This window comes from Sinocyclocheilus grahami, unplaced genomic scaffold, assembly GCF_001515645.1.
Source record: "Sinocyclocheilus grahami isolate Dianchi unplaced genomic scaffold, SAMN03320097.WGS_v1.1 scaffold676.1, whole genome shotgun sequence".
Taxonomy (NCBI): domain Eukaryota; kingdom Metazoa; phylum Chordata; class Actinopteri; order Cypriniformes; family Cyprinidae; genus Sinocyclocheilus; species Sinocyclocheilus grahami.
Genome location: NW_015505855.1, coordinates 488,638 through 512,660, shown reverse-complemented (window position 1 = coordinate 512,660; position 24,023 = coordinate 488,638). Strand labels below are relative to the sequence as shown.

Below are 24,023 nucleotides of genomic sequence, written 5' to 3'. Positions count from 1 at the left end.
AATCAGACTTTATGAAATATTGCACAGAGAGGAAAAAAAAAATTAACTTAAATGATTTTAGCAAATGGCTGCAATATAACAAAGAGTGAAAAATTTAAGGGGGTCTGAATACTTTCCGTACCCACTGTATATACTGATGCCACAAATGTGACTCTTGCTTTGAACTGTGTCAAACACATATATTAGCTAAATTTACATTTATGAAAGTAGATTATGATGAATGTGCCAGGCTAGTGTGTTTTATGTATGTAGGTTCAGTTCAGGAGCATCTTATATTGGACATATTTAAAAGGTCACAAAAATTCAAAAGGTCAAAATTGGGCACTTTGTAATGTGTACATAACTTAAAAACATAACTGGTCATTTAGATTAATATTAAAGTCTATCCAAAAGGTAATAAAATGAGAGTCCAAATGAGAGTGCCAACAGCTCACCAGTATTGAGGTCATCACACCAGACTTCTATCGAGTCAGAGGAACAGTCGCTGAAGTCATCCAGAGATATGTCTTCCTGAATCTGCATTCTTCATAAAATGAAAAGAATAAGTAAATTAGACACAATGGTTGCTCTTTCCAAGAGTCTCATAACCAAAAACCCACTAGAAAACATGTACCAAACATTCATTGAACGTCAGCCTAGAAGTTTAGATGTGGCATAATTCTTGATATTTTTCACTAACTGTTAACAATCTAGAAATAACAATCTGAAAATAATCAATGTTCAGTGCTATTTTCAGACAGCAGCTTTGTCCCTGTAACGCCTGGTTTATATTCAGCTACGCTAACATGGCAGTCGCCCTGATGCCAGTGTATCCCGTGCCCACCGGGTGTCCGCTGCACTGAGTCATTAGAGCAAATAATTCAGAGAGTGTTCGCACTGGCAGGAGAAGCTTTTTAAGCATCTACTCTGCCCCAGAATTCCCAGCAGGCATACAGAGGGCAGGAGCGACACAGTCTCTGAGAGCAGGACAGAAACTTAAACCGCATGACTGATTCGGCGCTGGAAAGATTACGAGTGGAATACGAGGCTAATCTGTCAGCGTAAATGATGGGCTGTCATTTTTGTCAAAACTGGATGAAATGGGGAGAAAAAGAGTTAGGGAGCCAAAAAGAGAGCCTGAGCTAGGCACAGACATATATGAGGACAGACAGAGGAAAGACAAATTATACAGCAACATAACTGAATCACTAGAAAAGTAATGAACCATGTAATACAATAAATGTGCAGCAGTTAAAACAAGTTAAGACAATTTTGAAAACACTTGAAACGCTGTAAAAACTAATAAAGTTTCATTCAGTTTGTTGCACACTAGCTTGGTAGAAAGATACAGTGCATTTTTACTGATTAGAATTTCCACTGTCTATCATAACAGCAAAAATTAGTTTACTCAACCTCTTTTGGATGTTTTACACTTGAAAGTTGTAGGCCAGAATCATTTATTCAAAACAGATCCTAATGTAATCTTGGGTTATCTTGAGTGAGCTGGATCTATCCTGACTTAATTAAACCTGACATTTGTAAACCCTGGGTTAATTCTCTTATTTGCATATTTACATGGTTAACAATATTATATGCATTAAATGTAACTGTCTTGCATAGATGACCTCAGTGGGCAACCCTCTTGACCATGGATCTGACTGTGAGCAGGACTTTATTATTCCAGGTTTAAAGTGAACTCTCAGACAAACCATGGGAAGAACCCTCTAAGTGATTTTGTACCTTATTTACACCTACAAGGTTTATAGTAGTACCTACATATCACTACTCTATGGTACTAATATACATATTTTAGGGCTATAAAATGATACTGCCCCAGGGACAAACTGTTGTATCCCTAAAAGTACAATTTCTGAACATTTTTTCTGAGAGTGTGGCACTAATTCCCTTTTAAAATTACAAGTGTGAAACTTTGGTTAACACAGGGTTAAAAGCACAGTTAATATGTTTAAATTTATGTGAGGTACACCTACTGTATGAAACCTCCTTGCTGAAAAGACCAGCATAGCTAGTCATCAGTAGATGTTGTGTTTAATACATTGGTCTCAAGCATGAGGTGCTGATGTCCCCTTTAGATGGCTTAACTAGCAAGCCCTTCTTTGGTCAAAAATCTTCACCAGAGAAGACATCATGAGCCTTCGAGGTCCACTTTCCAGTTTAGCTCCAACCTTTATCAATCTCACCTGCCTGTAACTTTCTAGTGATCCTGAAGCCCTTAATTAGCTTTTTCAGGTGTGTTTGATTAGGGTTGGAGATAAACTCTAAAGGAAAGTGCAACTTGAGGACCAGAGTCGAGAACCCCAGGACTACACTACACTGGTCTAAATTAAACTAAATCTGCACTAAACTAAATACTCCAGCTTGGGGTGCATTTCCCAAAGCACTGACCCAACTAACTAATACCCAACAATGACCAAAAGTTCTGTCCTTACTAACAATTCAGCATTTCCTGAAACTATCATTCCAATTAACCTTCACAACTAACATTGCAAATGTGTGCGGTTGTAGCAGTTCTCGATCTGTGGTTGAAACATATTTTGTTGTTAATTTCTCCACTGACATATCATACTATGGTTGTTAAGCAGCCAGTTACATAGTTGTATGGGAAACGCACCCCTACTTTTTTCTCATCCTGGTCTAAGCTGATTTTTTAATCATAGTAGTGCTAAAATCCTTCAATAAATTTTCCATAACTTACCTGTATCTGAAAGGTGCCACAGCAGCCATGTTGACCTTTGGTAACTGTTTGGCTTTGAGCATCTCAACACTAGAAGTTTCCTGTTTCGGGACTGCAGTAGTCTCGGCGGGTGGCTTCTGTGGGACCTCGGGACTGAGGTCATCTGGAGTGCACATCTCCTCATCTGAAAAACTACTGGAGGCACTGATCTGCAGGGACACTCTCTCTCTACGGACTCTGAGGAGACCCATATCTACATTAGTGGTCGCTGGACCAGGCCTCAAGTTTTTGTTACTAAATCTGAATGAAGGGATTCCCGTCTTGTTTTGACTGCTTCCAGAAGCAACGCTCTCCTCGTGGCATTTGAGTTCTTCTGAGATCAAACTGTTATCGTTGTCCATTCGTCCTATCTGAGAACGAAAGGTTCCACTCTGGAAGTTCTTGTTGCCATTGTACCGAAGGTCAAGCAAACTCTCGGTCTTGGACCCATCCATAGTACCCCTCGAAAATGGGGACTCTTTCCGTCGAACTTGTGGACTGCTGTGGGCTGATCTAGAGTCTTGGGTCTGTTTTTGAGGACTAGTGGAAGCACGTTGACTAGGTGGACTGCCTCTTAGTAGCAGATGCTGATTTCTGAGGGTGGTGTCCCTAAGCACGTCTCTGGAGGAGACAGCTGTAGGGCTGCCGCTACAGGAGGTTCTGTTGCTAATGGGGTCATGTGTGGATGGTCTCAGAAGGCCACTGCTGGTGCTCTTGGACTCAGGTTTTGGGGAGGGGAGTCTAGTCCTGTGCAGAGGGATGCCGGAGCCCGGCTGAGCTCGTGGAAGACTCTTCACATTCACTCCCCCACTCATGGTTGCACCAAGTCAGAAGCTGAAAAAAAGGGAAACAAACACCATGAGAACCACTGATTGTTGCTGAATTGCGTGCACACTCTCTTTCTCTTGTGTTCTCTCCATAGCCACTGATTTGTCAATGGACAACACTTCAACACAATTTCAAGCTCAGTGATAACTTCACCCATATAAATGATACTAAGGACAATTATACATGTAAGACACTGGTATGTACAGCATTGGATGTTGTGGCGGGAGGAGCAAATGACAGACACAGTGGGTGTGGCGTCAGGCCTCGGAGAGGCTTTTATTAACAGAAAATTAACAAAGGGTCCATAAAAAGGGAATAAAGGGTCCAAAATATACAGGGGATCTGATGTCCTTGTCATGTTGCGGGATTCGTGAAGGGAAGGGCAGTGTTCAGGAAGGAAGGGTCCAGGTAATAGGCAGAGTCCGGCGGCCCACGACTCTGGCGGCGTGGGAGTCCCTCTACGCACCCTTCCTGGACCCACGAGGACACGGAAGAGACCAGTCTCCTGAGGAGAGGCGCACTCGGCATTTAAACAGCGGCGGTGATGAGGCTCCATTCGGTTCAGGTGTGCCTGGTGTGTCACAAAGCCACCAGCCCTGGCTATTTCAGCGCCCCTCCTCTCTCACACACCTACTCCTGTCGGGAGCCTGGCGAAGGGCGGCAATTAAGGGATGGGGTGATGCTGATAATTAGAGGGGAGGCAGCCGACTCGTCACAATGTCTGATGTATTATGCATTTTCTGGATCCATATTGGAGTTACAATGGTTTGAAGAACCCTTTCAAACACATCTGCAGCTTTATACATGCAGTTCAACAATATGACCATCTTTCAATGAAGATTCAAATTGTTAGCATTTTATGAATATGTGTTACAATTGAACAATCTGATAGGGTGAGGTGAGGGATTAGCAGTTATTTTTCATATGCTAAAGAGGTGAAAAATCTTTACATTTCCTGAATAAACTGTTAAACTCTTGTACAAACCAAGGTTTAATAGCCTACATGGTTTCTCTACAGGCGGTTCACAAACTTCTTGCGGCTCATGATGGACCGCTGGGGGTTCTCGACATTCCTGAGTAACACAAATGTGAAAAGTGAATGTGAAAGGCACTGCTCAAAGTAGGTGGAAATTGTGGATTTTGGATGAAAGCCCATCTATCAGATGAAGGTTCTGATTTTTCTTTTTTGTGAAAGCATCAATGCTAAGGGCCAGTTTTACAGCGCAAACTGTCTTTTGGTGTTAAAATAGTACTGTCAGGTTTTACTAAAGACGGCCCGTGACGAATTAGCGTTGAAAAGGCATGGACAGTTATTGTTGTACCTGACCTTATTGAATATGCATTTGTAGGAGTTTCCCTTTCAGACTTTTCAAAATTTATGGGAGGAGAGTACGCAAATGAATCATACAATGAGATTTACTAACGTACTGGTATTTGCGCCATCATTTAATGCCTAAGCATGTCTTAAACTATTTTGCACTTGAAATGGCTGCAATTATTGTTGCTAGGAGGAGGCAGCGCAGAGAACAGAGACCGCGTGGTAGAAGGCAGAGGATTTTTTCCTCACGTGTTAATTTATTTGGAATGCCAGAAGAACACATTATCCAAACATATTGTTTGCCAAGCCATGTTATTTTTAATTTGCTTCAGGAAATAAAAGACACCTTGGAACCCTCAACTAGTGTGTGTTTTCTGACTTGTTATTTTGTTTTCGAATTTGTCATTGTGTTTTCTGACTTGTTATAATGTTTTCTGAATTGTTGTTGTGCTTTCTGAATTGTTATTTTGTTTTTTTTAGACTTGCATTTGCGTTTATAATTTGTTATTTTGTTTTCAGAATTGTGATTTGTTTAGCACTTCTCTGCCACCGTAGTAAATCACCCGCAGAAATTCTAATTCGCCCTGTTTAGTAAAACTGGCCCTAAATGTCTGAAATGCCCTGGGAGGGTGCAGAAATTTTTTATTTTGTTATTCTTAATATTAAAATATTTGAAAAAGGATTTTAAAAAGAAAAGAATGCAATGAAACAATGCAAAATTACAGTAACAACTATATAAGATCTTTCAGTTTGATATTTCATAAAGAGCCTAGGAACCCCTGGCCAAAGAGTGTCAAAGAAAGAGAGATTAAGTCTCTATAGAAGCTCAGAGTTACTACTCTAAACGGTACTCACAAATACATTGTAAATTCCCACCTGTTGCATTTAAACACAAATGGCATGGGCTGTTCAAATCTGGGAAAATCTACTCAAGAGCTTCTCTAAGCAAAATCCTGCCAAGGGGAAGGATTTGGCACGAGTGGTTAAGAGTCTTGTGAAAAAATACAGGAGAAAGGACAGTCCTTATTTGAAATACTTGCTTTAGAATCAAAACGAGTGATTATATCAATCTCATTTTGTTAAGCCAACAAAACTCTTCCCAAATACTGTAAAGCTCCATCTGGTCACCAAAATAAATCTACTAGCAACAGCAATGCAGAGATTCACTGTGGTTCAGTCAAAGACATTTAAACCCCTGCCAGTTCAGTTAGTCTGGCAGATATATCTGTCATTCAGTGCCCAAATGTCCTAAAGGCTTTCATCCCAGCCCACAGACTGGCCAAGATGGCCAAAACCCTCACGGTTTACTAACAGTCTCATGGTAACAATTGACCCTCAAATGTACAGGCAAAACTCAATCCATCAAAATCAGGGCCCTACAAACAACAGGCAGTGATGCTTTCTGGCAAATCAGAATCAGAGCGAGTGTTACGACTCAGAGCCTGTGGGAGACCCCACGAGTGGTGGTGGGATGCAAGCCGAGTCGAACTGTGGCCTGAATTCAAGCCACAAACCAATCTCACATTGAAGAGAGGACGTAATACAATAGCCCTGCTTTAAAAGCTTTACACATTTTCAATTGTTAAACATTAGACTTGGATATGTTCAGTTTTCCCTCAGAGATCTGATAGCACCATGGCAGAATCAAACAAGAGAACAACTTCACCTACAGGGAGGCAGTAAAGATGTCTTCTTCTTTTCTCCATCTCTGTCTTTTTTTATGCCTGCAAAATTTAGTTATGCAATATTTAGCCACAGAACTAACCAATCACAGTTGTCTAATCAACCAGCATAAAAGAGCATATAAATACTGTAAAAGTACAGTAAAGTTAACTTTATTTAATTAAACTAACTTCACAAGGTCTTTATCAGTGTCATAAGCTACTAAAATTAGTGTGACCATACATCCTCTTTTCCCCAGACATGTCCTCTTTTTGGACCTAAAAAAATGCTTCTGGCCGGGATTTCTAAATCGCCCAAAATGTCCTGTGTAGATGTGCTTTTGCTTTCAGTCGCCATTCATTGTGTGCATTTTTTGTATTAGAGCCACTGTTTTCTTAATCCTGCTCCCGCTGAATTTTTTACCAAATACCGCCTGCTCACGCAAACATTCTAATATTGAATATAATTTCCGTGCATCAGGGAGCTGCTATCAATATGCTGACTATTTAAATAACTTTTGGATGCAGCTTGTGTTGAATGCAGGGTTGCCAAATCCACATTTTTTTGCACGGAATTGGGCTGATTTTAAACTGTTGCGGAGATTATTTTCTCCCGTGAGTTACAGGTTTGAAATATTGTATAAATTACATTTGACTGCTTGTATTAAAACATTCTACCTATGATAAAACTGTAGTAGATGTTACGTTTTGTGAAGGATGGCCACGCTTTGTGTATATTTAAGATACTGTGAACTGTGCTCTCAGGACAAGATTTAATTTATTTTTTTTTTTATAAATGTCAGGTTAGGTCACGTTGTCACAATTTTGGCATGTTGTCAAAAAAGGTCAGTTTATTTCTCCAGGCCCGTAACAGTGAAAATACCAAACAGCTTTTTTTGTAGGCAAGATTTTAAGGTATCTCTCACTACGGTATACAGAAATTGAGTTAATAAAATAAGCATTAAAATATTCACTGGAAATTGAAAAGTGTGACAACTAGTCCCAGCCCTAGGCTCCACTATTACAACAACTATACTAACAGGAGCAAAGAACATCTGATAAAACACAGCAAAATTTCATCACAGCCTTTTCCAAATTCTGCTGTAATGTAATTAGGGTTGCTTTCACCCACAGTCCTGTCACAGCAGGGTAAGATCCAGCCACATAAAGAACAATAGGAAAGATTTCACAAATACACTGACACATAAGAATAAGGCCATTGTTTAAACTCTCTAATCCGATAAATAAATACTGGGATAAGCAGAAAATGAGCTTTCAATTCAAATTCAGTAAGAGCCAAGTGAGGTCTAATAGTTCATTTCGTCATATGTGTCTTAGAAAACTGTGTAAGAGGTTTAAATTACCACAATAAGCAATATAACTCAAATACATGTCTCTAAAATACTTAGTGCATCATTTAGTTGTTCAACTGTAGAGTAAATCAATTGCTTAAAATGCTTTTAAGAGACAACATGAACTAATATTCCCCAATAAACTTAAGCAGACTGATACAAATAAAGAAAAGTTAACATTAAGTCTAACAACTCAAGTCAGCATTATGTCCAATATTAAGTGACACATATTACAGAAACATGTAACCTTCGCCTAATGATTTTTACAAACAAATCACAATTCAAAAGCAAAGTGGATCACCGAAACAACTGGACAGAGATGGAACAGAAACAATATAATAAATTATCATCTTTACCCGAGCACCCACTCTGACTTTGGCCTACAGCAAACTAACCTGATGTTCCTAATGTTTCTTGAGCTTCTGCTAGAGTAAAGAGAGGCGAACTGAGAGAAGAGGAGACAGTGTGTCTACCATGTGAGTTCTACAGTCACATGATGCTCAAAACTCAGACTAAGAAGTTTGTTTTCACCGATTAAAGCATTAACAGATTGGCCTTTGAAAGCAGCTACTGGTTTTAATAGTGTTATATAACCAAATAAAGAGTGTCCAGAAAACTCTTACAAAATTTCACCATGGTATTCAAAGATATGGCCAAAATAGTTGCTACAATTGATGTTTTTCAAATAGTGTTAGAATCTAAAATGTGTTAGAATAAAAGCGTCTGCTAAATGACTAAATGTAAATGCAATTATAATATAATTTACTCATAAATTATAATGAACAATATTCATTAATTCATTCAAGTATGTAACAATTACAATATAACCTAATTAATTGCATGATGTGCAGATTAATTCATCAAATTAAATCACAAATTAATCACAACAATCTGAGCTCAGAAATTACCCCCCAAAAGATAGTCATCAATGCGTAAAAGAGAAAAGCACTAAAAATACATTACAAAAAATTAGATTATTTAATTTTTTTTATGAAATTATACTCTAAATATGAAACTAAAACTACTAGTAGGTGGCAGCTAGTCACTGTCTTAATTAGTGAGTCACTGAGTCATTCATTCAACTGATTCACTCAAATGGCTGATTCATTTGGAAATAAAACCGAGGACAGTTAGTATGAATGTCTCACTGGATCACTGGCTCATTCAATTCGTTCAAAAACGTAGAATCACTCAGTAATGAAACGCTGCTGTTTGTTGCTTGGAAATGCAAAACAGTTCTGCTGTGGCAATATTGTGACTTGCACAATATTAACTTGTTTATTGAACTGTTGTATAAAATCAATATCACGTTTGCAATATGCAATATTGATTTTATACATGTGTCATTTTTTTGCCCTCATATCTTGAATTTATGGGCATATAACTGTATTCTAATATGCTACATTACGCAGTCAGTCAAGTCGTCCTGCATCATGTTCATCAGCAACTGCGTGCAGTGACAGGTGTGGGCCAGCCAAGTGCGTTAAATGCATATATTTAACTATTTGAACACTTTTTACCGCTATAATTAATCACAACAAATGAATGCGTTAAATCGGCAGCCCTAGTATAATTGTGCTAGATTAAAAAAGCCACCTATCATCTACAATCATATTCATAATTATATCAATATTATTTTGTACATAATATTGAATACAATCTGTATACAATCCAGTGTGTATTGTGTATAATATGTACACACTGCTATGGCATATTTCCTCAAAACACAGCTAGATGACAGGTATATTACTGACTGAATGTGGGTCAACACAATCAAGCTTAATGGTAATTAAGACTAATGACCAGTGTTGGGGAAAGTTACTTTTAAAAGTAATGCATTACAATATTGCAATTACATTACCTAGTTACTTTTTATGGAAAGTAATGCGTTACGCTACTTTTGCGTTACTTTTTAAATATGGGCAGGGCTTGCTTGTTTGTTTTTAATATAAAAAAGTTATTCTTTTACAAATATAAAAGTCCTTTCACATCAAAAGTGAAATTAATACGCCTCAGGCTGAAGGAAATGTAAATTCACGTCTGTACAGTAGAGGGCGCAGCTCAAACAAATTGCATGAAGAATATGACGCAGGAGAAGAAAGTTCAACACTATTCAGCAGTAACAAAAATGAAACCAATGTGTCATTTTTGCTTATTAGTATGGTTGAATTAGATCATCGAAGGTCAATAGCAAAGACATTGGTTAATAAAATTGCAGGTTTATATAATATTCTGAGTTTGCATTTGACTGTTTTTATTCATTTTGAGGAATACTGAATCTGTTTTTGTGCAGTGAGAAGAGTAAATAATGTTCATATTTATTCTAGAACTACAGTAACATCGCAGCGCACACAACGCCTCTGCACTTACTCTCCATTTTTCTCACCATGGCAACACGAGAGCTGTCAGTCAAGACATAGGAAACAAAGTAACTAGCCTTACTTATTTGAAAAAGTAACTCAGATATTTCCTTCTAAATTAAAAAGTAATGAGTTACTACCCCCAACACTGCTAATGACAGGCGAAAGCTGTTCTAAGCAATGTTTGTATTATAACACTGTAGGCCTAAAAGATGATTAATTGACATCTGTAACTGACATCTGGTTAGCCACTCTTCCTATATGTGGACTTACACTTTTTGATGAACAGGATCATACATTTATCATTACTCTCACACAGCCAGGCTTTTGACAATGAGTATGAAGTGTGGACCAGTCTGTAGCTTATTCTGGCTATGACTCGCCCACACTGACAGGAAGAGTGTGTCTGACCGACATAAAAAGCGGTCAATTACAGTTTTCACCAGCGCTGAATTACCCCTTTCAGAATCCTGGACACAAGCAGTAGGTTATCCAGCTAGGTATTTTTTGCCCACTGTTTTTTGAAAGCTACGTACACTCACCAACCACTTTATCAGGTACACCTGTTTAACTGCTCATTAACACAAATATCTAATCAGCCAATCACATGGCAGCAACTCAATGCATTTAGGCATATAGACAATTTCAAGACGATCTGAAGTTTGAACCAAATATAAGATAGGGGAAGAAAGGTGATTTAAGGCCTCATTTACACAGCAGTTATTGATGCCTAGTTCTGATTTGTTGACTATATCCATTTTTTTCTGACGACCAGCTTACATCTTTTAAAAGTGACCAATATCTGATATCAGTAGAGATTTTTGAATATCGTTACATGCTCACATGACGTTGCTGTGCTACGTGGTCATGAAAACATATCGTTTGCAAGTGTTTTTAAGCATTGCTGTTTAAAAACAAGTGATTTTAAGCCATTAAAACGCAATCAGCAGTGAAAGAGAACTCATTTCGCTATATGCGCGTGTGAAGACGGTGCTCGTAGAGTGCAGGAATAATGAACGTAGTTATTTTTGCCACGTTATTGAACGGTTAAATATGTGTACTTGTATGTACTAAAACATCCTCATAAAAACAGTAATTTAGATCTTAAGTGAGCGCAAACAGCTAAGAAAGAAATTACATGTGTAACAGTATATTGGATCCGGGCAGCTCTTAAAGTGACAGCAGTCTAATATTCCAACATGACATTCATGTTGATCACACAACAAAAGAGAGAAATATCTGATATCTCACTGCAAATGCACATATCCAATTCATGTGAGATTTATTTCCACATGTGAATGAGGCCTGAAACCGATCTGAGAATATCGGAATTCATGCGTTTTTTTTCCTGCATACGCGTTCATGGGTCATATCCGATCTGTGCCACATGGGAGGAAAAGAAAATCAGAATTGGGTCACTTTGAACATGTAATGTAAACGCGGCCTAAGTGACTTTGAATGTGACATGGGTGTTGGTGCCAGACGGGCTGGTCTGAGTGGTTCAGAAACTGCTGATCTAGGATTTCCACGCACAGCCATCTCTAGGGTTTACAGAGAATGGTCCAAAAAAGAGAAAATATCCAGTAAGCAACAATTCTGTGGGTGAAAATGCCATGTTGATTCCAGAAGTCAGATGAGAGCTGATAGAAAGGCAACAGTAATGCAAATAACCACTCATTACAACCGAGGTATGCAGAAGAGCATCTCAAACCACACAACGTTGAAGCAGATGGTCTACAGCAGCAGAAGACAAGGGGTGCCACTCCTGTCAGCTATGAACAGGAAACTGAGGCTACAATTCACACAGGCTCACCAAAATTAAGTAGACGATTAGATTAATAGAATGCAAGATCAGATGAGTCTTGATTTCTGCTGCAACATTCAGATGATAGGGTCAAACAACATGAAAACAAGGATCCATCCGGCCTTGCATCAGTATTTCAGGCTGGTGGTGGTGCTAGGATTCACCCACCCGTTTTGCTATTTCCATGAATTACCGGTTTCATGAAAGGCCCTGTATCAGTTCCTCTAAAAGCAGCAGTTGAACTGTAAATACCTATTATCACAGAGAAGAGCTGCAGTTTAATTGCCACCAAGAAGCATCATTTATTTGGGCCTTCATACGCCTGTATCTTCAAACTCTATATTAGACAAACCCTCAGCAGCACTGCGTTGGAAAGGAAAATAAGATATTGCTACTTCGCCTGAATGACTTTCTTTCTGTGACAAGCCACAAACAGTCCAAAATAGATAAAGCGATGGGATGGAGAACCTTTTATGTGCACGGCATCTCTGGCTCTTGACCTTGTAATAAATTTCTGTCTCTCAAGTCAGTCCGGTATCTCTGAAGGAAAGGTTATCCAATCAAAGACAGACATTACAGAAACATTGTTGCGGGTCAGATCAGAGGCTAATGTGGAGTGACTGTCTGTCTCTATTTGTCTATTTTCATGTTATATAATATTTCAATTCTGATCGAGGAAGAATGAGCCACATTGCTTGTGAATGACCGGCAGACGGACACTGAGCTCGTCTATATCCATCTTTTTCTTTGTTTTTTAATAATCCTATAAATGTCAGGGGAGGTCTGGGGCTCTTCAGATGCCCTATTAATAATCATTAGGAGTCCAGCGGCAGCAGATGGGACCCCGCTCTGGTGTGTATGCCATGGAAATTTCCATTCAGAAGAAAGTCAGTCAGACTTTGTATGACACCGAGACCATCAACGTACACATACTCAACACCTAGAATATACAGCACGTTCATTAGCAAGGAAAGAATTGTAAAGGTGAAAATCACAGGATGTAAAACTTGAATCTAATTTTAAAATTGAATCCCTATTTAATTTAATACACACTTTTATTGTGATAACAACTAAAGTATTTGGGCAGAGGCTATAAGTACCATGCTACTATATATATATTATGGTATTAATCGCGATTAATCGCATCCAAAATAAACGTTTTTGTTTACATAATATATGTGTGTGTGTGTGTGTGTGTATGTGCTGTGTATATTATTATGTATATATAAATACACAAACGTACAGTATATGTTTTGAAAATATTTACATATATTTACATGCATATATTTATATTCGTAAAATTTATATTACATATCAATATATTTAATATATAAACATATCGTATTTTTCTTAAATATATACATGCATGTGTGTGTATTTATATAAACATAATAAATATACACAGTACACACATATTATGATAGCTATGCTTTTTGAATGATGATAGCTAGTATATATATATATATATATATATATGATGTATTAGTTAATGTGTATGTTTTGCTTTTGTTTAATTTGATGTTTTTTTCCTTATTTTTTGTTTGATCTAATATGTATGTTTTGTTTTATTTTATGTATTATGGTAGCTACTAAGCATGTTTTATTTTTATTTTATTTCATGTATGATGGTAGCTATGTATGTTTTACTTTATGCATTTGTCTTAAATTTCCCATTAAATTGGTCTCAATTCACTCAAATAAGAAATGTTAATTTAAAAATGAACATATTCTAAAACAAATTAGCTGCTCATTAGTCAATGTAGTAGAAATAAACATGTTAAGAATCAATAGAAGCGGAGGACTATTATTAAGGTTTTTTTAGGACTATTATTATGTTGTAATGTTTGGTTGACCAATTAGCAGAGAGGGGCGTTTCATTCCCGCCCACATGTAGAGATTGAATATTCAAGTTGTTTATTCGTTTTCTATCCCTGAATGTAAAAACGAAAAATTAAGCCGGATTCTTGATTTTTCGTTTTGTTTGAATAATTGAAAAACGAAATATGTGCCGTTTTTCATTTTTCAGATTTCAGTATTAAAACAAAAATTGATTGGACGGAAGATACCCTGATTCAGCTGCCACATTAAAAGCTTTTATCATTTATTGTGTCTATAAATGTTCTAAATGTTCCTCCTATTTCCTTAAAACCACATATTGTTTGACCAGTTAGATAAAGTATGAGTAACACACAGCAGACAATGAGCGGGTTAATCACAAACCAGTGTGTTTTCACTTGTTGAGTGACAGTGTGACTCATGAAGGCAAACACAATGGTGTTCTCACTTAAACTCAATTCACTTCAGTTCAGCACATCTGAAGAGACTCAGAATGAGCTCTGACCGTCTCCACTGCTCACCATTGTCATTACACACTCAGTGTGTGTGGGTAGGTGTGTGTAATGATAAAAGGTTAAAAAGGGTTGATTCTTTCCCGCATGTCCTCATCAGCTGGTCTGAAGCGCTTCTGCCACATCAGAGCAGCATCTGACCCTGTCATTCACCAGTTAACCTCACTCCATATTTGGTGTCGCCACAATGTCAAATGCTTAATACAAACAGCATGTGTGACAGAGCATATTAATTTAAAATGGATGGATACAAATATTTATACTTCAAACAATCAATGGCTCATAACAAACAGATGTCACTGTACAGCATCTCACTGTCAGGATAGTCTGTAATTGGAAATGTTTGTACTCAATCTGTTGCTTTTCCCTTCTGTGAAGTATTTGAACATTTAATCTAATCATCACAATAAAATACTTGAATAATATATATAATAAACATAGCATTATAACAATATAATATAATGTAATATATGCTGGCTTCAAAGACTGTGTCCAATCAAAATCTACAGTGTTTTGGCAAAAATTCATTTGTCACTTGGTAGAAATTAGACAGTCAAAGTAGCCAAATGTCAAGCTGTTTGAACAGGTAGCTTGACATGTTTAGATGTGGATAAACATAGTTTGTGACGACCATACTATGAATTACTTGGTTGCTGTGACCATGAAACCATCCAAATTCAAAAAGACATTTATAAACCAAACCCTCAAACTATAAAGACAAGCCTGTTGAGTTATTCAAAAGAAATCATCGGAATCTGAATACATCAAACAACCAAATTAAGCCTCAAATAAGTGTGCACTAACCTACAAAGTCACTCATCACACCGCAAAGCGCAGAAGCCACATAAAAGTGCAGAATCAGTCAGATTCCGATGTAATTTTTTGATAAGTAACTTAAGTAGTTTAGTAGTCCTGAAGCAAAAAAAAAAGCACTTGAGAAGCACTGAAATAGCTGTGGATATTATGCCACAGTCAAGTAATAGTACAGATGTTGCAAAACACATCCACCGCTATATCACAGACCCATCAGGCATCACTGCAATGAAAAACCACACTATCACCTGATGTGAATTTTTCAAACATTCACTCTTTCCTAAGAGAGTCCCCTTCCTTAACTGTCATCATCTTCCCACACCACAGTAGCAATCACTCTCACACATTCACTAACTAAAATTACTGTATGAATAACATGTCAGTGTGACATCTCTTACCTTACAGCTTCACTGTACAGTGCCTACTGTGATGCCGTTGAGAAGTGCGGGCTACGGATCCGCGTGCGATCCTAAGAAACAATAGGATGTGTTTTTTTCCTGAATTACACTTGCATCCTTTGGCCTGCTTTCCCAATGAAACACAAAGTCCACTTGGAGGAAACAGGAAGTTTTCTCGCAGGGCAGCGAAGCCCTCGGCCAATCAGCGGATCCCAATTCTGTTAGCGCGAGGAAGTCTTACTTATCCACAAAAGTTATTGAAAGCTGACCTAACTCGTCTGATATGACATACAATGACAATGTCAAAAGAGTGTTCCAAAAACCCAATAGCATCCAGTTAAACCAAACTAAACTGAAGCAGAATGAAGCATGGCTCTCTGGGAGTAAACACACTCTCTGCAGTCCTCAAACTCACTGTCCTGTCACACACACCGGGTCACTAACAAGTGCCACACTGACTCATCCATAGCCCTGACTCAGAATGACACGCTCACAACAGAGCCGACTGATGAAAAACTACATCCACTTCTGGCACAAAGCGCTTCCTGTTTGGAATCCAAGCATCTCTGCTGCTTCTCTGCTTCAGAGACTCAGCTGAGGGTTGTATCTTGCCATCTCTCTCTCTCTCTCGATCACGTCACACCCCTCCTGCCGCAGTCCGCCTGCAGTCCGGATCCTCCCCCTCTCCCTTCTCTCTCCTCTCTCTATCTGCCAGTAAATGGACCTGTTGGCTGGGTTCCTGCTCGGTGTGAAATATTAGCTCTCTCCTACAGCAGTAGCTACCTGGGCCATTAAGAGGATGAAGCTAGCGGACATGAAGAACAAATCCGGGATGCGGGTGAAAGACTCTGATAAAGACTCCTGATGCTGCAAATACCAATGTCTGCGTGGGGGGCTATAAAAGCAGTGGCAGAATGATAAGGTTGTAAATAATCCAGGCTTAGTCTATAAGTGGGTTTTGAGGTTAAACACTACTGTTTGGCTTTGACGTCGCTTTTATGTTATAAATATAGCTGTTCACACTTTCTACGAGTAGCTGACATTAAATACTTTTGGGAAACTGACATGCTATAGACCTTAGTCAGGGTGGTGCCACATTTAATTTTTGAGGGGAATGAAAACGAGGCTGTGAGGGACAGAAATACAGGCGTTCAATAGATTGTACGGTTGTTTAAAAACAAGCCAGTTATTCACCTGAAAGAATATTCGTATAAAACGACTTCTAGCAGACAAAAACTCCCTAAAACTGTATTGAAAGTTGTGAGTTGTGGAATGTGATCTAGGACCTTTATACAGTCCCTCACAGCCTAATTTTCGTCTGCATAAATCTGCATGGAACTGATCAAATGTAAACTTGTACCTTGAATTCATACATGTAAAATTTCATTAAAAAAGACCTATTCACATTAAGAATGATAACTATATTGATAACTAACTGTATCTGCTTCCATACCAGTCCAAGGTACAATAATGTTTTGTTTATTAAAAGCAAACACTGAAATTATGTCGTCTGCCACTTTAAATGCTCGAGTTTTTCTAGCGAGATGGATTCTGATTGGCTGTCAACGTGTTTATCGTTCATCGGCTGTACAAAAATCATACTAAAAGTGATTCCGATGATATAGTTTCTCTGTATCTTTATCGTTATAGTTGTGTGAACTCTGCTATTCTTTCAAATTTAGAATGATTTTTGAAACTATAAATTTATCGTTATTATTATTATCATTGGTGTGAATGGGCCTTAAGGGGGCGTTCAAGCAGAACGTGCTTCTCCATTCCGCTGAGTAACTTTTCCATTGTTTTTCTATGTAAACACATCTCTGACTGTTGAGACTGCGTCTTTTGCAGTGGCTCACATGGACAGAGACATGAAAATCTAAATGCAGTGCTTAAGGTAAAAGTAGTTCAACTTTTAAAAAACACAATTCAAGGCCTTGCGCTTTTTCCCAATTCCAGTGTTCATGTCTAGCATTTTTCAAAGCAAAAACTGCAAATGGCTCCTTGAATATTTGTAATTGTAATATTTGTACTTGTAATTCATTTTTCATACCACAACATCATTTAAAGCTTGCTCTACACATTAGGGCTACCCTCGACTAAAGATTTTTCTAGTCTACCAGTAGTCGTTAATTTTAAGCATTAGTCGACTAATCGCACGCTTAATTATTAATAAACGCTTAATTTTTTATAAACCATTTAATTCATAATACACAGCCTAATATGTGCTCAAGCCACAGCACACAGAAGTAATGAATTCGAATGTGTCAGGGAAAAACATTAAGGAAGGCTGCATTAACATTTTAATAATTTATTGGTAAACTAGTGCTTTCTTTCTTTGTTTCCGGCTTAAGAGATGAAGTCGGCGACACTGACTCGTCCTCTCTATAGATATATTTTTTCATGTCTGTAAGGCAAGTATACCCGGAGACTGAGACGGCAGAAAGCGCATCCTGTTTGCTTTCATTATTTATTCATTATAACAAAAGCATAATGTTTTGTTGTTATTGTTAGTGCATGCAAATAAACTCTTATCTGTATGACCAAAAATGACGGAGTATTTTAAGGGCCTCCATCTGTCCTGCAATGAGCACGCTACCATTCAGCTTCCACACTCTGTACAGCCACTTGAATAGTGCACATTTTTCTACGTTAACATTAGATTAAGTGGCCATGTAAAGTTGCTGCTAGATGATTAGCCATATTTGAGGTCGATGAATGATAGACGAGCGTTTGGATGTGCTGCCCGATGTGCTGTATTACCTAACCCTAACCCCACGTTCTCAAGCGAATAAGATATTAATGACAAGCAATGTTTTTCGTAGGCTTGAGGTATAAATTAATAAATTCATTTTGTTTGTCATCTAGCCTACATTTTATAGCCTGACATTTGCACATGGCCATGAACAGTATTGTAATTGTTAGCATAGCACAGGGAACATTAAGCTCTAGCGCTCAGAATTAAAATCCTCCTACAATCTGCAGGATTTAATATTCAATATCTTCATCTTGTGAGTACACTGAGCAACATATTGCCTCATTAGCTTTGACACTGGTCTAACAAATAGGGAAGAATTAGCCTCCAGGGTGCAGAGTGTACAACCAACAGCCTCTTAATCTTGACATACTTAAAATATCCACTTCAATCACTGTAATTCTGCATCAGTATCAAGTAAAAACTGCTAAAATAAGAGCAGCCTTTTTAAAGTGGGGAATAACAGTAATTTAGGCCCGTTTGATAGGAACTGAGTGTAAAATCCAGGCAATGCTAACTAGCTGTTAGGGACAGAGGGGATGTTTTAATGAGGACCGCAGGAGGGCTTTGTAGAGACACAGCTGTGCTTGTAAATGGGCATCTTCTTCGTTTCATTGAGATGTGTGCTGAATAGGGTGCAGGAAACACTAATTAAAGCAGTGGGTGATGAAGGTTTACAGAGAAATGGGCCGTCATTTCTAGCTGTGAGACTTGGATACTTTATCAACATGCTAACTTTCAGGCTAAAGGTTAGAAAAATACAAAATCAAACAGTGCTTAATAACAGTGTGGGAATTGTCCTGCTTAGATTACAGAGGTTAGCAGAGCACACTGTAAAAAAAAAAAAACATTAAAATGTGCTGTTATTAAGATAACAATTTCTACCAAATTTGATATTTAAAGGAACAGTACATCCAAAAATAAATTCTGCTCACAATGGATATGGGACACTTTTATGACATTTTATGGTATTTTTGTCCATACCAGGCTCATTGAAAAACCGAAAAACAGTTTTTGCAAAATCCTATTAAGTTGTTTCTTGCATGTTTTGCAACACTGTCAAAGTTAAACATCCAGTGAGTGGCACTAAAAGTGCATTTGGTTTTGTCCAAAGCAGATGCATGTGAATCTGGCAACGTTTGTTGTACGTATTGCAGTACTAAAAGGTTAAGTCTTTATTGTCAAAGTTCCTTTAATGTGGGGGACATCTTTGAAACGCCTCTTGGGCATGCAAGTGCAGCTCCTATCTCTTTGAATGGGTAATCATCAAATTCTCCAAAACTGTTCGCAAAGCTTACGATTAAATTTCATATTTGAAATCACCAATGAAATCTGACAACAGCTGTATCATAACTGTTGTTTATTTTGCTCAAATAGCGTTTAAAAATATTATTTCTCAGGCTAGACCAGCCAGTGTGCATGCACAGTCCTAAGCGCACGTCTCAGAGCGTTGACTGTTTCTAGCAACCGGGACTTCTAACGGCAGCTGCAGTGACACTTTAACTTTACCGATTAGGGATTGGCTCTTTTGCTCAGAAGGCGGGGTTTCGTTCGATAGAGTGGCCCATACATATCTATGGAGCGGCCATACTGAGCGTTACATTTTTCCCCATTCAAAACTATACGAGTGACATGTCTTATTCTATAGTCTTTGTTATTATGTTTCAAAATAACATACAAATTACACTAAACCCTACTCTAAACCTAACCAAAATTGTCAACAAAAGCAAATCTGATATATAAATGCATTTGCTGAAGTCACCGTGCCATTTTAACTTGTTTACACATCTTTGAGCTCTTTTATCGTGACTTGTGTTTTACGGGATTCATACCAGAGTGCTTCATTTTACAAGGGCAATGCTGTACCAGGTGCGCTACCAAGCACATTTACTACTCAGAAAAGCCACAAATATGGAGCTGGTTATGTGATGCAAACATCAAAATGTATGTTTACAAATCATGCACTTTGATAAAAGTGTGCAAAAGCTGTGCAAGGAATTGTGTCAAAATAAGTATTTATCAACTGATAATATGTGAAAAGGATTAAAGGTTGTGTTTTATTGCCACTACTGTTCATTTCAGCTTGAAACTGCAGTGAATTATATGAACTGAAATGTTTTGGAGTATGCAAAAATGTAGGTAGAGGCACATTTTTCCCAATGAGCCTGTACGAAAATAACTTTTGGGGTTAATATACAGTAAGCAAGAAAAACATAGGAATTTCAAAAAACATAAAGGTGATTAAAACATTTTGGGTGAACTATTCCTTTAAAGAAACCCCTAAACAGTCCCAAAAATGCTGAGATTAACTATATTCATTAAGATTACTCAAGTATTCCATGCAGCCATGTCATAAAAACCATATGGGAAGGTGACACATGGCAACATGATGCTATCTGTGGTTATCAACCATTTATAGGCTAAACAATATTGTGTTTAGAGGTCGACCGATAGTGAATTTTGCCGATACCGATAGCTAGGTTGGACCACACTGGCCGATACTGATTAATTAACCGATAGTTTTAAAATTGATACTGAACAAAAAATAGTGCTTTATTAACAAAAACAGTACTGAACCATACTAGTAGTAGTAGTAAAAATAATAATAGTAATAGTAAATGTTGAAATTAACACACTCTAACAAGGAACAATACTACTTACACAGCTTTCATTAATCTTAATGCTACAAATGGACTCTTATTTTAAAGTGTTACCATTTCATTTTAACTGTCATGCTTAAAGATGCACATCTTTGAATATATACACAAAGGCTATAGCATTAGAATTATATACATATGGATATTGTATGTATACTCTCACACTTTAACTGCTTCTATTCTTGAACACTTGATGATTATCTAATCAAAATAAAAGCGCAGCGCTGAGTCTAGGAGATTTTTATTTATTTATTTAGTCATTTAGCAGACTAAATGCTAGGAGATCTCACCGGTATCACACACACTCCAGACACGTCGTGTTCAACTCGAGTAGCGGGCTACAACTGTTTATTTAATCACCAAACGGACACAAGTTTACTTCAAGAATGAACAATTTGGCATAGACGAGTTTGAGGTTCGGTGTTTAAAAAACAGAGCAAATGGAAAGAGAAAGCGCGACCTACATTATAGCTCTATAAATGAAGCACACAAACTTTATTAGAGCCACAGAAAGACAAACGTTTTGCTGAAAATGCACAATACACAATTCATCATGTACATTAACAACGATTCGGGACAAATATAATGTTATTTAATGGAAAACTATGTGAATGGCGCTCTTTGGCGCGGCAGGATTTTCTGTCGGCTGCATTTAAATCCGCGTCTGAAGTTTACCGCTCTGTTCAGCGTGCAGTATCACTTGTCTAAACAAATAGCATGTGCTGTCAGTGATTTCAACCACTAGAGGCCGCTCTCGCACTGTATAATGACAGCAGACCCTTCTCAGCCACTCCAGCAATGGATGCAACCCGGAAAACTATCGGCATGGATTTTTGCCGATAACCGATTGTTCCAGCAATCAACTATCGGTACCGATTAATCGGCAAAACTGATACATCGGTCGACCTCTTGTGTTCACCTGAAAAAGTATTATTAACCCCTGAAGAATGTTTTAATGATGTATTATTAATGCATTAATATTTCTCCAAAAAACAAACAAACAAGAGAATAGATAAAAAACACAATGAAGTGACAATTGGCCAATATTAATTTTAGATCAGAAAATGTTGAACTCATAAACACATCACATATATTTAGTCGTGCACGAACACCTACAGGAAAATTACTGCACAATTGTAGTTTATGATTTCTTCATTGTTGGAGAGGATGATTCACTTGTCAATGTTGAGTCAGACAGACATGAGTAGCCTAATATTGTTATGCAGCAAAACCTATCAATCTATAAATTAGTGAGATACTGAAAGATTCATTTTTTTATACAGATTGTGAAGGTCACTGACTGAATCCTTGGGGATCTAATAATAGATGCTGCGCTCACTCTTGGATCATTTTACGGGCAATATCACCCGAGACCAATTTACCCCAGAAAGTGCTTAGGTGACTCAGCAGCTGAGTAACTGATCCTGATAAAATGGATCAAATTGACCGAATGGCTGTTTGAGGATGACCAAACTGTTTGGTCATCAGAATATAAAATGCATCAACAGACAATACGATGCTTTAGATACACAACAGGGGAGCTGCCACCGCATGCTGTACATCTATCTAAATGAACAAACATATACAGATACACACTTGTGGTCTGCATGGGGCAAAGAAAAGCCAGTAAACAACATCTATCTCGCTGACAGCTGTCTGATTGTAATTTACGGTCCCATTCCTGGGAGTCAGAGAGAGAATAACATGTCTTGTGCAAAAAAACAAGACCGCTATATACATTAGATATATAGAGAAATGTAACATGAAATGCTGAAACGATAAAATAACACAATAAAGACCTTTGTTTTGGTTTCTTTGTTGCCCCCTACAGGACAATAGTGGAATTGTATACCCTGAGATGATAAAAACCCTGAGATGATTTTAAAATGATATCAGATAAAGAAAATGAAGAAATTGAGAAATGTCTTCCCAAATAAATATATGTTGGGATATTCTGAACTTGTGAAGCGTCAGAAGAGCATCAAACTAAAATGTAATCTGCCCCCCCCCCCAAATATAGTTTGTTCAATGAACATAAATAAATCTTTCTAAGCAATTAATTGAGGATTGTAAACAAGACTAAAACAAGTCGATTTAAACAAATAATGTTTTGTTCATTTTCACTTCTGTTTATGTGTCAGATAACTAGCTAGAAATAGTGGAAGTTGACATGCTAAATATAATTTAATTTGGATAGGATGAGCAAGAAAGCAGCCTGGACATTAACACTTTCCCTTTCCTCAAAAACACATTAAATAACATTTCATTTTAACTAATTTGTTACTATTAAATAATGATTTATTTAGCAAACAAAAGTATTAAATTAACCTCCATTTGTGTGGACTGAACATAATGACATTAAAGGGGTCATATGATGCTTTTTTAAAGACCATTATTTTGTGTATTTGGTGTAACAGAATATGTTGACATGCTTTAATGTTCAAAAAACACATTATTTTTCAAATACTGTACATTATTGTAGGCCCTCTATGCCCCGCCTCTCTCAAACGCTTCGTTTTCTACAAAGCCCCCTCCTTTGACAAGCGCAGTCTTCTCTGATTGGCCAGCTGACCCAGTGCATTGTGATTGGCCGAACACCACAAGCACGCGTCGGAAATGTAACGCCCCTTACCATAATCGCGAGCTTCAAGCTTTCAAAGTAAATATCAAGACAGTTAATAATGCCATTAGTTTTACCACCAGTTCAAACCCGAAAGGGCAACAGAGTCGCGTGACAGACACAGTGATGATGCAGTACACAAGCCGCGGTTAAGACAGCTGACGTGCTATGATTTCTGACAGACAGTTCACTCTCCTGTGATGTGACCCTGTTCCCACACACACACACACACACGACACGTTACTCTGCGCTGCGCAAAACTCCGCATTTGAACAGTCAATAGCAAATACTTAAACTGATAACAAAACATACTAACAGCCGCTGATTCAGAAGCGCCAGATTGTCATAGCAAAGTCTAAATTTACCTTTTTTTTTATTTAGAAATAGCCTTTGTGCACA

At 37.8% G+C, this 24,023-nt stretch overlaps 1 protein-coding gene and 1 long non-coding RNA gene across 2 annotated transcripts in view; both read right to left on the bottom strand.

The window, feature by feature from the left end:
* The window catches only part of LOC107559172 (uncharacterized), a 43,382-nt gene extending 32,615 nt beyond the window's left edge, over positions 1 to 10,767 (bottom strand). Inside the window, exons 1-3 of the mRNA XM_016242920.1 lie at positions 10,690 to 10,767; positions 2,696 to 3,547; positions 435 to 523 (exon numbers count right to left, since the gene is read on the bottom strand). Of these exons, the coding sequence (XP_016098406.1) occupies positions 435 to 523; positions 2,696 to 3,528 (922 nt within the window). The 5' untranslated portion in view covers positions 3,529 to 3,547; positions 10,690 to 10,767. The remainder of the gene's footprint in view (positions 1 to 434; positions 524 to 2,695; positions 3,548 to 10,689) is intronic.
* Positions 10,768 to 11,894: 1,127 nt separating this feature from the next.
* On the bottom strand, positions 11,895 to 23,779 carry LOC107559173 (uncharacterized). Its single transcript, XR_001605573.1, has 3 exons — positions 23,637 to 23,779; positions 15,185 to 15,188; positions 11,895 to 11,905 (listed from the first exon to the last, which is right to left on the bottom strand). It is a non-coding gene; the product is annotated as an uncharacterized lncRNA (long non-coding RNA).
* Positions 23,780 to 24,023: the final 244 nt, after the last annotated feature.